Source organism: Typopeltis vanoorti, chromosome 19, assembly GCF_054136105.1.
Source record: "Typopeltis vanoorti isolate ZY-2024b chromosome 19, IOZ_Tvanoo_1.0, whole genome shotgun sequence".
Lineage (NCBI taxonomy): Eukaryota > Metazoa > Arthropoda > Arachnida > Uropygi > Thelyphonidae > Typopeltis > Typopeltis vanoorti.
This window is the reverse complement of record NC_143567.1, coordinates 62,507,836-62,522,456: the sequence shown is the minus strand read 5'-3', so window position 1 is coordinate 62,522,456 and position 14,621 is coordinate 62,507,836. Positions and strand designations below refer to the sequence as shown.

The 14,621-nt window shown below is 36.3% G+C and overlaps 1 protein-coding gene across 2 annotated transcripts in view; it reads right to left on the bottom strand.

Annotated features, from left to right (window-relative positions):
- Positions 1-14,621, bottom strand: part of Lerp (lysosomal enzyme receptor protein) — a 514,158-nt gene that overhangs the window by 103,253 nt on the left and 396,284 nt on the right. For both annotated transcript variants that reach the window (XM_090408956.1, XM_090408955.1), the window contains exon 32: positions 5,947-6,023. In XM_090408956.1, coding sequence (XP_090265082.1) covers positions 5,947-6,023 — 77 coding nt within the window. The remainder of the gene's footprint in view (positions 1-5,946; positions 6,024-14,621) is intronic.

The window sequence follows — 14,621 nt, the reverse complement described above, 5'->3', positions numbered from 1 at the left end:
GGTGTCAGTGGGGCATTATATCAAGCAATACTTAGTCTTTATTTGAGTTGTAAGTCAGCAGTTAGAATTGAAGGAAGTACAGGAAGATGGTTTAATGTTAAATCTGGTGTGAGACATTATCCCCTCTGTTATTCATTATCTATATGGATCACATTATGAAGGAATGTGGTATTAAACCTGATATCAAAATTGGAGATGTTAATGTCAGCTCTATGCTTTATGCAGATGATGTTATACTTCTAAATAAATCCGCTTCAAGTCTGCAAGATTCTCTGACTAAATTGAATAGCTGTGGTATTAGATATGGTATGAAGGTCAGCAATAAAAAGACAAAGACAATGAAAATAGGCAGAATCATTGAAAATGTCAGCTGTGTTGTGAATGGAGAACCTGTGGAACAAGTAAAACATTTCAGCTACTTAGGCACGATTTTTACTGAAGATGGTAAATTAAATATAGAAATAGACAACAGAATCAGCAAAGCTGGTATGGTTGGAAGTCAATTGAATAAATTTATATGGAATAAAAAAGAAATTAGTCGGAACACTAAATTAGCTGTATACAAGACAGTGTTCAAACCAGTTTTAACTTATGGATCTGAGAGCTGGGTCAGAAGTAAAACACTTGACCAAAGACTAGAGACTGCAGATATGAGAGTCCTGAGAAAGATTAGAGGCGTGAACAGATGGCATCAATGGCAATATCATATTAAAAATGAGGATATTAGGAAAGAACTTGACATTGTCAGCATCCAGGAATGTGTTAGCAGAGCTAATCTCAGGTGGTATGGTCACTTAAATAGAATGTGAGAGGAAAGATTAGCAAAACAAGTGTTCTCTGCCAAGTTGGCAGGAAAACGACCCAGAGGAAGACCAAGATATAGGTGGATTGATACGGTACAAAGTGCCTTAGACAATAGAAATATAAGATCTGATAATGTTGGAGTCTTGACAAGTAACAGACTGATTTCAAGGAAAATTGTAGATAGGAAGTTAGTAATGATGTAATTTTTTCATGTAGTACTGTCGTATCCTGTACACCCCTTGAGGGTACATGGCAGGAATTTGATGATGATGATGATGACCACAGAAATTTATGATCAAGATGTGGACTGAAATTAAATATGATGACAAGTGACTGATGTGAAAACTATGGAGAAGTTTTTGTTAGATTAAGGGAAAAAAAAAAAGTTCACTTCTGAATGCATGCAAATTTGTCTGAAAACTACAGTTTTGTGGTGAAAGATGAAATGCAGTCATTTCACTGGGTACATGCATAAACCAAAGTGCATCGATTTGTGGTGTATGTAAAAGAAAACAATTGCTTAAAATCTGAAACACAATAGTAGCTGTTTGTACATTTCAGTTTTGATAAACCATTTGAAAGAAAAGTTTTCTACTTCAAAAAAAAAAAAAAAAAAATATATATATATATATATATATATATATATATATATACACACACACACACATATACATATATTATTTTAGTGATGGGTTATCTGCTCAGTATAAGAATAGAAAGAAATTGTTAACCTGACTAACCACAAAAGATGATTTTGGGGGTATTTCCACAGTAGCACTTTTTTTGTCAGATCATGTGGTAACAGCCCATGAATGTGGCAATGATAAAATACCAGTAGAAATGTTTAAATGATTAAGCAATAAAGTAAATTTCTAATAATAACTATAATTCCAAAGACAGAGAGGTAATCTTATTGAATGAGGAAACTGAAGAGGAAATTAGTCAGTACCTATAATGCTCCCCCACCCCCAATAAAATTTGAATAAATAGAATTAAAAGCAGAATAGAAAAAAATATTAAAATATTAGAACAGGCAGAAGTACTGTACATCACATTTTTACTTTAAGGAATATCACTGAAGAAAGTATAGAATTTAGAACTTCCTTATACCTAAATTTTACAGATTTTGTCAAAGCTTCTAACAATAAGATATTATGGATAATCATAAGAAGCTACAGAATTCTTGAGAAACATGTGAAAATAGATGTGTAAAAGAGATGTGTAAAGAAATTAAAAGCTATGAGATAAGATAGTGTCATGTCTGGACTGCTACTTAACATAGTCACTGACTGCATTATGAGAAAAAGTTATAAGTATATGAATAAAAATGGAAACCTACATTGCAGTTGGAACATATAAATTATGCAGATGACATAGTTTTGACATCATCCAAACAAAATGACATTGACAATGACAAACAAATTCAGAACTACAGAAGCTAAAAACATTGAACTTAAGCAGTTAAGAATTTTACATATGTAGCAAGCTAACTTGATATTGAAAGTGGAACTGACAAAGATATAACAGAAATGTTGATAAATATACTTTATTATGCTAGTGATCTTACACTCCTAACCAAATCCAATGGAAGTCTATAGGATTCTTTAACTAAACTGAATATCTGCTAAAACAAATGCAGCATGAAAATCATCAACAAAAAGATCAAAACTATGAAAATAGTCAGAAAAACTTCAGCTGGATTCTTAGTGGAGAACCTATACTTATTCTGGTAGATAGGCTTATACATTGGTTGCTCATAACTATTGTTGTTGTTAGGAAGTAATAACATATACTAAAATATTAATTATAACTTTAATTAATACTTTCCTACATTCCAGCAATGTTAAATTGCTATCATCAGGGATCACAAAAACAATATGTGCACTTACACCTGGCAAATGAGGCTGAAGAAAGGTAACCAAAATAAGCCTAGATTCCAAAATAGAGTCCCTTTAGTAGGCTAGATTGGGTGATCTTGACCATTGGACTGAAGATCTGAGGATGAGTGCTTCCCAAATTTGGAGCAGTATCATGCATCCACATTTAGAGCAGTCTTGTGCACCCAAATTTGTTGAAGTTTGGAAAGGTTTTCAGGACAGAGGCAGATTCGAGGAATAGCCTCTCATATCTGTATTTGCTGCACTGTAAAAGAATGGCCTTCTTCCAGCATATCCTGTGGTGGGTGTCCAAAGCATGGTCAGCAAGTCTTGAGTGGCTGTAATGGTGGAACCAGATATAGTCCTTGTGTTCAGAAATTCTGACACTGGCTGCCCTGACTGTTTGGCTGTAGTAGGACAGTTTGCAACTCCAAGGGACCTGGAAAACAACTGGTAAGTCTAGTGAATGTGGCTGTTCTGGTAGATAAGGGATACCGATTTTTTATGTGGTCTGTAGTGGTTGTAAGGTTGTATTTCCTTAGGATTTTTGTCAATTTTTTAGATGTGTCCCGAATGAATAGTGATAGCTCTTGAGTGAGCTCTGCTCTGAAGGAGGAGGGGAGGTGGGTTGTGGTTAAAGTGTTTTAATATTTTGGGGGAGATTGTAGCCATTGGCTAGGAAAGTGTTGAGAATACTGTCAAGTTTAGTAGTTAGGGCACTGCCAACTTCTGCAATCCACACAACTTCAATCTGTCCTCATAGGGAACATTCCAGAGGCTACTCACCATCTTGGTCACTCAACTCTGAATCCTCTCCATTACTTCCTCATCCCCAAGAAACCCAGAGGATAATGATAATGACTTTTCTAGCATTTTCTTATAGGTCGCCCACTGTTGGTTGCATTTATACTTTGTGTTATCTTTCGTTCCTACCACTCTATGTTCTGTCATATTCTTTATTCTATTTCCTACATTTTTTTTAATGCATGATTCCTGCCATAAATATAATAAAATAATATATAATAATAAAAGAACAAACATTCTGTCATAAATGTAAGATTTTTCTCCATGGAGACTCAAGCCTCGTTGTGTGAGATCCATTTTAGACAATAGAATTTCCTGCATATCACGCCTTGAACCCAATCATATTCTACATGTTCACCATCAGGCAATGCACTCCGTGGTCCAACTTACGTGCAAAAAAAGTCACCTCTCATTTTACCATCTCTGGAAGTTGCAAAAAAAAGAGACCCTTGTTCCTTCCCTTGGTTCTATTGTATGAAAAATCCACTGTCAATCCTGTAAATACCTTTCAACAGTTTCAGTTATGTCATCCCTTTATCTTTCATAAACCAATATCTTACAGTGCATATTCTCAGTCTATTCTCATAACCAACATTGTAGAGCCCTGATATTATTTTTGCTATCTGCTTCTGTACCTATTCTAAGGTTTTCTTAATCTCCCCTGCAAATCCTACTGAGCAAATTACAAGCATATGTTGTTTGATCATGGCTTTATATAATAGAATAATCACTCTTTTATCTCTGCTGGTCAATGTCCTTAGTAAAACAGCAATTCTCTGGGCAAATATCTATTGACTATCATCCCAAGATCCCTTGCCTCCTCTATTTCCTATAGTATAGTTCCATCAATAGAATACAACCTTCTATTGATGGATCCCACTTTTCAAGACCTTATTTAGTTGTAATTCATTTATCCACCTGTCCAGCTCTTTCAAATGCTGTGAAGAACCACAACACTAGCACTATTAATGATAATCATTCCAAGCTTCACATCATCTGCAAACAACTGAATGTCTCCTGCTACAATAATGAGCTTAAAATAGCACTGATTCTATGGGACTTAGTCCAGGACTTTTCAACAGTATGTTATTTCATTTAGTTAGCCATCATTTCATTATAATAGGGTTCACTACAGTTCACATCTACTGTATCTTCATTTTCAATATGATTGTGACATTGATGCTATTTGTTAATTCTTCTAATTTTATACAGAAACTAACATCTGTGGATTCCAGACTTTGACCATCTGTTATTTTTAACCCAGTGCTGAGATCCATAAGTTAAGACTGGGTTGTACATTGCCTCATAAACAATTAGTCACTTGACTAATTTCTCTCTTATTACACATAAATTTGTTCAGCTGACTTGCTAGCATACCTGCTTTCCTTATTCTATTGTCTATTTCCATATTTAATTTGCCATCTTCACTAACAATTGTGTCTAATTAGTTAAAATGTTTTACTCGATATAATGTCCTGTTTACACCACTTCACTGTCGCAGTTTGATCAGCTTGTTATATATGTTATATTTAATCTTGACAGCTTATTATATATGAATTTTTCCAGATCAACAAAACTTAATATAAATCCTTTGTTATATTCCCATGCATTTTCAACTATTTGTATTAAAGTGAAAATCTGATCGTGACAACCTCTATTTGGCCTGAACCCAGATTCTTCTTCTCCAATTTTTCCTACCACAATTTTTACTAGTCTATTCTCAAAACACTGCTTGGAATACTAAATAGGAAAATTCCTCCTGCATACTAGGAGCTCTACTTCAATGTTAAAATTTGTGCAGTCACTGTAAAACTTTTGTACCTTCATATTTGAGAATTTTGGTCAAATATCTACTTCAGCTGCCTTTCCACGTTTCAAATGTTTGATGGTTTTTCTACCTCAAGTATTTATACGTACTCCTGATTGCATTCCTGTTGAATGCTTTCTACTACAGTTCTGTCATGCATATCTCATTTAACAGCATTCAAAAAGTACTCCAGACTTCAAGAATATCTTCAGTTTTTATGTCTCCCTTTATCATCTCTGATTCCTTATATTTTTAAAAAAGTCTTCCCATGACTTGTTTCACTACTTTAAACACTGCTTTGCTTTGTTACATTTTTTTCTTTATTCTCTCAGAGCACAGGCAGACTTACTTGTTACAAACCTTTGAAAACTGGAGAAGTTAGGAGTATCAAGGGAATGAGGACTGAAGATGGATCAAATTTAATAAGGAACAAACACAATCTGAAAGAAAACCTACAAAAAGTAATGAATTTGAATTCTTTGAATTTATTTGGTTACAATACCCTATTCACCTTTTTGAAGATGCATTTCTGGAAATGATCGATTTTGTAGTGTTCAACACTATAAAAAAATTAATCAAATGGCATTTGAATGATAACATGATAAATGGAAATATAGAAATTCTGAAGCAAATAAAAAAAATTAATAAACTTACACTGTGTAAGACTGCTTTCCCTTCACCAACAGACCTATTACACACAAAAATTATTTCAGCAGATCGATGGTGTAAATCTACAAAGAAGCAATATATATACATGAGTATATACACACACAATTATTTTAAGATAAAACAAATTTTTTAAAACTGTTTTGAAAAACAGCTTTAAGTGAAGCATTAATGAGTTATGTATGGATATTTTCAAAATGACAGAATGGTGTTTAAGAATATTTTAAAAATAAGCACTGCATCATTTGTGTCAAGATTGTAAATGAATTGTAATAGAGCTTTTCTGTAGCAATAGTGTTTCTACTGAAACAGCTGGTCCATTCCATTTAGTAATACGTTCTCAAGCCAAATCAGCAATATGGACCAGCTGTTTCAGTATTGAATGTAAGTGTTGAAGGACTACCATAACATAACTTTCATTTGGCTACTGCTATAAGGAAACAAACAAATCACATTCCTGGGTAATGCTTTATGCCGAGTGTATTTTCTCAACTGTGAAGTTTGGGAGAAGGCATAATGGTCTGAAGCCATTTCTCTTGATATAGACTGGGACCTTTGGTTTTAGTGTCCTGGAAAAATGAATGCCAGTAGATATGCAATAACTCAAAATAATGTAATGCTTCCTATAATGTGGATGGCAGTGTTACAGGCAAGACCATGTCTCTTTCAGCAAAACAATGCATTGCTTCATACTGGAAGTGCTATTTTGGCATAGTTTGTAAAAACTTGACTGGCCTACACAGAGTTTTGATCTTAATACAAAAGTACACAGAATTGATGATTACACTATACCACCATAATGCTTATACAGTTTCAGCCTGTCCATGTCTGTTCAGCAGCACTGTGAATAAAGAGAAGGGCATGCACAATATGAAGGTGAAGAAAGGTCACTGGGTCAGAAGCCCCAACTGGTTCTCTGCATTCCTTAATCTATATAATCATCTCCTTCCAGTTATCCACTTCAGTCCTCAAGTAACCCAAGAACATACTGTACAAGTTGTCATGAAAGAATTGTATATTATGAAAATTGACAAAAAACACCTTCAGAATAATTAATAAATCAAAAAAGAAATGAAAAACAATAGCGCAATTAAGTCATTAAAAGCCAACCAAGACAAAATAATAACGAAATTGGATAAAGGCAATGCCACTGTCGTCCTTGACAGGTCAACATACATACTTCAGATGAATCAACTAGTAGCCAATAATAACACATATAAGCTGGTAAATTATAACCCAACAAACAGGATAAAGGATAAAACAGAGGAACTACTCAAGTCCGTCACTTCTTGGCCACCGGACATGGTTAAAAAACTCAAACCCCACTATGCGCCCCCGCCCCCCCAGAATATATAGGGTCCCAAAAATACACAAACAAAATGTGCCCCTTCGACCAATTGTGGAAGGAATAGATAGCCCCAATTACCACTTAGCCAAGAAATTAGCGTCAATACTCAAGGAGTTGGTAGGTCATTCCCCCTATTACATAAAGAACACACACTTTATAAACAAAATTAAAAACATAACACTTGACAAAGACGACTTATTAGTCAGTTTCAATGTTTCTGCCCTTTTCACAAATGTCCTCATCAATGACACAATTCTCCTACTACAGAAAAAAATTCTGCACGACATTACGGCCCTCTTTGCCCATGTACTACAGTCCGGTTACTTCGTGTGGCAAAACAAATTTTACCTACAAAAAGAAGGTACAGCCATGGGCTCACCACTATCCCCCCCCCCCATCGCTAACCTCTACATGGAAACCTTTGAGCAAAGGGCTCTTGATTCTGCCACGCTAAGACCGACAGTCTGGCTTAGATACGTTGACGTGTTCGCGATCTGGCCACACGGGCGACAAACACTAAACGCGTTCCTTAGCCACCTGAACAAACAACGGGAACGTATACAATTTACCATCGAAATCGAAAATCAAAACTCGCTCCCGTTCCTAGACACACTAGTCACACGTCTTCCTTCAGGCAGGCTATCCTTCACGGTCTACCGAAAACCGACACACACGGACCAATACATACATGCTAATTCATACCACCACCCATCACAAAAATATGGAGTCATTAACACCCTTAAAAACAGAGCTACAACAATTTGCTCTAACTAGCAAGCCCTGAAACAAGAACTAAAAATCATTAGTGACACATTCATAAATAATGGCTATAACAAAAATACTATTAATAAAATACTCCAGAAAACAACAAAAACGAATCTAGATTACAGTAAAACCATAACCATCCCATACACTAAAGGGTTATCAGAAAAAATCAACAGAATCCTACAACATTAAAACCTGAATGCCACCTTTAAGTCACCCACTAAAACTATATTCAGCTCCTCTAAGGATCCTCTCCTCCCATTGGCACTTCCTGGAGTCTATTGCATCCGCTGCACCTGTAACTTACCGTACATTGATGAAACAGGACGGACAATCCCTATACATAAGAAAGACCACACGAGACACATTAAATATAACCATTATGGTGAAGCAGGCCTCTCAGATCACACGCTCAACACCTTACACCAAATCAACTGGAAAAGCACCTTCTCTTTACACCATACAAAAACCTAGTATGAAAGGAAATTTAAGGAAGCTTGTGAAATCCTGATAAACCACCCAAATATCAACAACAAAGATAACATGAAAATTCCAAGGATCTGGATGGCACACATTCAGCCTACCTAATATATAAGATCACCCTTTTACAATTACAGAGATCCTTCTTTAACACAATTACTAAACAAATCAAAGTTTCTACATTACCAAAGGCTGGGGAACTATTTGACCTTCACATACATCACAACAGAACTTCCAATTCTTGGTCCCTTCTTCGGTCGACTATCTGCATTATTCTACTGATAGGCCCAGACTAGACATATCTCCACTGAAAAAGTCAAGTGCTTGCCGTTCTCTGGTAGACTGGCTCGGCATGGCTTAGCGATCTCCATGGCAATCGGGAACTCCGCTCTGCTGGGCTATTTAATGACCGGCGATCTGCCCATAGACATTTCAGCGTGCTCCAACGACCTCCGAAGGACTTCTATCTCGAAGACCTCTCCAATGCAGGGGGGGGGGAAGACCCCGAGCCGGCTCAGCAATGCCTTTTAAATACCGTGCCCAATGCTTCCTTTCTACGTCATAATTCTCTCTCCCTTTGCACATGACACCTTACTTCTCCCAACACCTAGCACCATTCTCTCCCCTAGCGAGCTTTATGGGAGGGGGGGAGGAACTTGCGTGCACCTCCTACTTGGTGCACATGTTTAGCTTCTGGCCATCAGTATCTAATCCGATTATCTTTCTCCCAGCAATACACAAAAATTTACACAAAGTTAACATTAGAAAATTTACATTAGTTATTTACAACACGATATACAGATAAGTATTTTCTCAAATGATTAGTGTTGCTGATAAATTACAATTAGCTTTATTCATCTGATATATCAATATTGGCCCTGGAAACATTAATGCATGTTAAGTCTGAAGGAAACATAAAATGTATTAAATTCAGTTTCATTCAGAACTTAACAATGCTTCACTGCCCTAACTTGAATCGGAATGTCTGCCTATCCTTATCAAAAATATGAGAAAGTTTGATTAGAATAACACATATTAATTTTTTTTTCCCAGTTACTATTGAACCAAGAATGGTATTTCATAAAGACATAAGGTCTTAAGAAACAAAGTAGATACTACATCTAGCTGATGATCTGTTGAGTATGATATTATAAGTTATATATATATATGCAATTTATTTTTACACTGTTATGTATAATCTTTTCTTCAGTTAAACCATAGTGCTATTGGCGATTTAACATCACGTGGCTCATTCTATTTCAAATAAATCAATTGTTTGCATTCTACCTTGTAACAACTGTTGTTAAAGCCACTGACAATGGTCTGTTAATTTCAGACTGAATTTATATCACAGTATATTTAATAAATAATACTTTTATCATCTGTTTTCACGTATATATTGCATAACTAATAGCAATGTAACAATATACAATGGCATACTGCACTCATACGTATGCGATTCCAGAGCTAAACGACTTGCTCTCCTCAAGTGAAAACTAATGCCATAAGCAGCAATAGTGTTAATAATATGCTAGTTGAGCCGTAGAAATGCACTAACAAGATGCACTGGTCCAGCTAGATATTGTTCCTACTGAACCATGCAGTTGACTGGCAACACATGTGGCACAAACAATACAAGCTAATGGACCTCCAATAATATTTTCAAACATCCAGGCCAGTGAAAGTAGAATCATCACTGAACGGCTAATATCCCAAAGCAGATGATGTGCACAAAAAAAAAGTTACCAAAGAGGTAAATTTTGCTGGTCAGAACTGACCAACATGTGAAAATGGCAGCTTGTAGCAAACCACATGCCCTCTTACATGCTGAACATGATGAGAGAGAGAGAGAGAGATTAGCTTTCTAGGAAACTAATGCATCATGTCTGGGCCAATGCTGTAAGGAAATAGGTCAAGAAGCACATGAACATCAACTATTTGAATGACATGCAGATTCTGAACACCTGTAGATGTTTTGGAATTTGCTGCAATCCTCTCAATTTCAGGAATATAAAATGCATTTCAGACACCATGGCTAGATATTCCCAATAACATTAGACATCTAGTGAAATCAGTGACATGGTGATGATTTAATATTATGTCACAGCATATTTTTACAAATATCAGTTATTTACTGTAAGATAAATTTGATGTCCTGGGTTCAATTCCCATCACTGAAGTGAAGAGCTTAAGGATCTTTCTCAGACATAGCCAAGTTAGTCGGCCTTGGGTGTGGACAGCAGGGTTTTTCTCTCTCCAGTTTATCTGAGGTTTTTCCTCCTGCAAGCAGGTAACCAGCCCAGTGAACACACGAACTACAGCCACATGATATACCGGGAGGCACAGGGCTAGTCACCTTATCCTCGGGATGGGTATGACTTGGAAGGGCTCAAGTCAGTCCTGTAACAGGCCAGTAAGCCTAATACGTAGAAGGGAGAAGAAAAAAGGATAAATTTGGTAAATAATTTCAAACCTTGTTTATATTTCTAAAAAGGAAAATATAAACTCAGTTTTCTGTTATATATCATTTACAAAAACAGTTGAGAAGTTTTACAAATAGCTCATCTGAACAGAACAACTGCCTAAAGTTTAAATTCTTGTCAGCCTGGCTGGCTGAGTGGTTAGAGTATCACTCTCCAACCAACAGGTCATTGATTCAAATCCTATTGTGGGCATGGATGTAAACGAATGTATTTAGATGGCAGATGAATTTCACCACCCAGTATGAGACCACTGCCCAGCTTACGAGGGTGGTCTGAAAATTTCTTGGCCTTGACCATAGATGGCAACAGTATCAGCAAGATTATTTTTTTCTAAGTTGGTACATCTGTCATAAGCATCCATGTGAAATTACAAGTCATTCTATCAGGTAGTTTATTTTATACAGTTGTCTGAAGCAAAAGTGTTGTCTGTATCCCATGAAATGGCTAAAATTGAATATCATGCACTTATAAAATACTTTGTAAAAGAAGGTTTAACGGCAAAAGAAATTCATTCAACGTTCATAAAAGTTTATGGGCACTCTTCTCCTTCTTCATTTTGGATAATTAAGAAATGGGTTGCCGAGTTTAAACGTGGCCGTACCAGCTTTGAAGATGATCCAGGTGAAGGATGTCCAAAAAGTGTAACAACACCAGAAATCATTGATCAAGTGCACAATATGGTATTGGATGACCAGCAAGTCAAAATGTGTGAAATTGTGAGACTATAAGCATTTCAAAAGAACACGTAGGATATATTTTGCATGAAGAATTGCAAATGAAAAGCTCTGCGCAAGATGGGTGCATTACTTGCTAACAGCAGATCAAAAATGCACTCGCATGAAAATCTCTAAACAGTGCTTTTAACAAGAATGAAACTGATTTTGTGCATCGATTTATTACTATGGATGCGACTGGATTCACCATTACACACCAGAATCCAAACAGCAGTCAAACAGCGGACAGAAGCAGGTTGCTCAATGCCAAAGAAGACAAAGTTGGTTCCATCAGCAGGTCATGGCATCAGTGTTTTGGGATGCTAAAGGCAGTTTGTTTAGTAATTATCTTGAAAAGGGTAAAACAATAACCGAGGAATATTATTCTGATCTTTTAACTCGACAAGACGAAAAAATTTGTGAGGAAAGACCTGGTTTGCAGAAGAAAAAAATCACTGTCTTGATGAAAAAGACAATGCACCTGCCCACAAAGATGTTTTGGCAATGGGAAAATTAAGGGATTTGCACTATGAATTGTTGAAACATCCACCCTATTCCCCAGATTTGGCTCCCTCTAACTTCTATCTTTTTCCAAAACTAAAACTCTTCCTCGCTGGTCAGCATTTTTCTTTGAATCAAGAGGTGATTGCGGCTGTAGAGGGGTATTTTGCAGATCTTACTGAGAACCACTATAGGGACAGGATTATGGCATTGGAGCATTGCTGCAGTAAATGTATTAGTCTTAAGGGAGATTATGTTGAAAAATAAAAATAATTTTGAAATTATAAATTCATTTTTTCATTGTTAGACCAAGAACCTTCTGAAGTGACTTGAGAAAGTTCCATGTTTGTGAGAGGAGAGGGAGGGGACTAAAAAATTCTGATAAACCACCAAGAACAAAAATGATATTAAAGCAACTGATATAACCACAAGAACGAACAGATCTTAAAACTCTTTAACCCCTATGTTTCATCAAATTGCAATAATTTGTGCTTTTTCTTTCAGGATATATAAGAAAAGAAGTCAGAGGTTTTGAAGAAATTTTAATACAGAGATGAGGGCCATCATCAAGTGGTTCATGCTGCAAGAAAAGTTCACAACTAAGATTCACCAAACTTTATGTGAGGGTTTAGGGGATTGTGCCCTAGCATATCCAACAGTTGTTAGAGGTGGCCAAGTTTAAAACTGGGCATCCTGAGATAAGAGATGCCCTCAGGTCAGGAAGCCCTTCCACAGCAAATCACACCTGAAAACATCGATGAAGTGCATGCCATGATCCTTGATGAATACCAGCCAAAAACATTGCAAAGATTCTGAAGATATCCAGGGAACAAGTTGGGGTCATTATCCACACATCTCGACATGCAGAAGCTCTCAACGAGGTGGGTCCCCAAATGCTTGAATGTGACCAAAAGAGAGAACATGTACTGTCATCTTGAGGGATTTTGGATAATTTTGAGAAATTGGATACAAACTTTTTTTGGCTCATATTGTGACTATTGATGAAATGGCTTAATCACTATGACCCAGAGACCAAACAACAATCAATGGAAAACGTACCTCAAAAAATGTGAAACTGTTACAGTTTCACATTTTTTCAATAGCAGTTTATTCGATAGCTCTGAAGGAACTGATGGAGGTACTAATGGAAAAATGTTGCAGGAAACTGAGCAGAAGTGTGTTGCATTAGCAAGACAATGCACCTGCTCACGAAACCCAACAGACAATACACAACTTGAGCTTTCAATATCTGCCTCGCCTGCCCTGTTCACTAGAAAACCTGCCCACATCTGAATATTTTCTATTCCCAAATTTAAAGAAATACTTTAAAGGGAAAAAATTTACCACAGATGATATCTGCAGCTGAGGATTGGTTTGTGAAACAAGGGAAATACTTTTTTTCTCAGAGGACTGAGAATGATGCAGCAGCATTGTAAGTATATAACACTTTGTGAGGAATATGTAGAATAATATGCAAGTTACATGCTTCTACCTCAATTGCTTCATGGTGATTATCACAACTTTTCAGCATACCCTCATAGTCTGTAGAGCAGTTTACAGACCAAGTAAAAAATTATTAAAAGATATAAAATATGGAAGAAAAAAATCAATTAGCCTGCCCACAATACTAATGTACTATAAATTTACAACCTTTTTGTGAGTGGGAGTCACATAAAAAAGTGATTTTATTAAATTAAACTCTCCTCATCATTACTTTTTTTTTATTTTTATTTGATCAATCATAGTTTAATTTTAGTTGTAGTTTAGTACACATGAAAAGGCAAGTGACCAGTGGTGTACCACAGGACTCAGTACTCGTCCTCTGTTGTTGTATATCAATGATACAGAAAATTATCTGACAGATTCAGTTGTTTGCTGACAATGCTAAACTGGGAAGAGCAATGGCAAATGAAAGTGATGCAGAGATCCTGCATATCTCAGACTTCACAGACTAATAGTAGGGACAAAGGTAGTAAATGGTTGCCAGTTTAATGTGCCCAAGCTGTGTACTCTATTTATGGAACTGAACTGCAGGAAACTGATGAGGCCAGGGACTTTGGTGTGATTGTGCATAGGAAGTTGAAATTCAGAGGACATATTGCAAAGTTAACCAAAACAGCACATCAGATTATGTGGTTGTTGAAGAACACATTAACAAGTAGGGATAGAGAGGTTATTGATCCCTATATAAGATTTAAGGCCACATCTTGATTACTGATCACAGATCTAGGCTCCCAGATTCCATGTGGATGAAGAAGTTGTGAAGAGGATTCAGAGGTGAGTGAAAAGATTGTGGCAGGTCTGTCTCTATGAAAATAGATTGACGGTCTGTAGGCTTCAAAAATTGGGCAAAAAGAGGAGATATGATAGAAG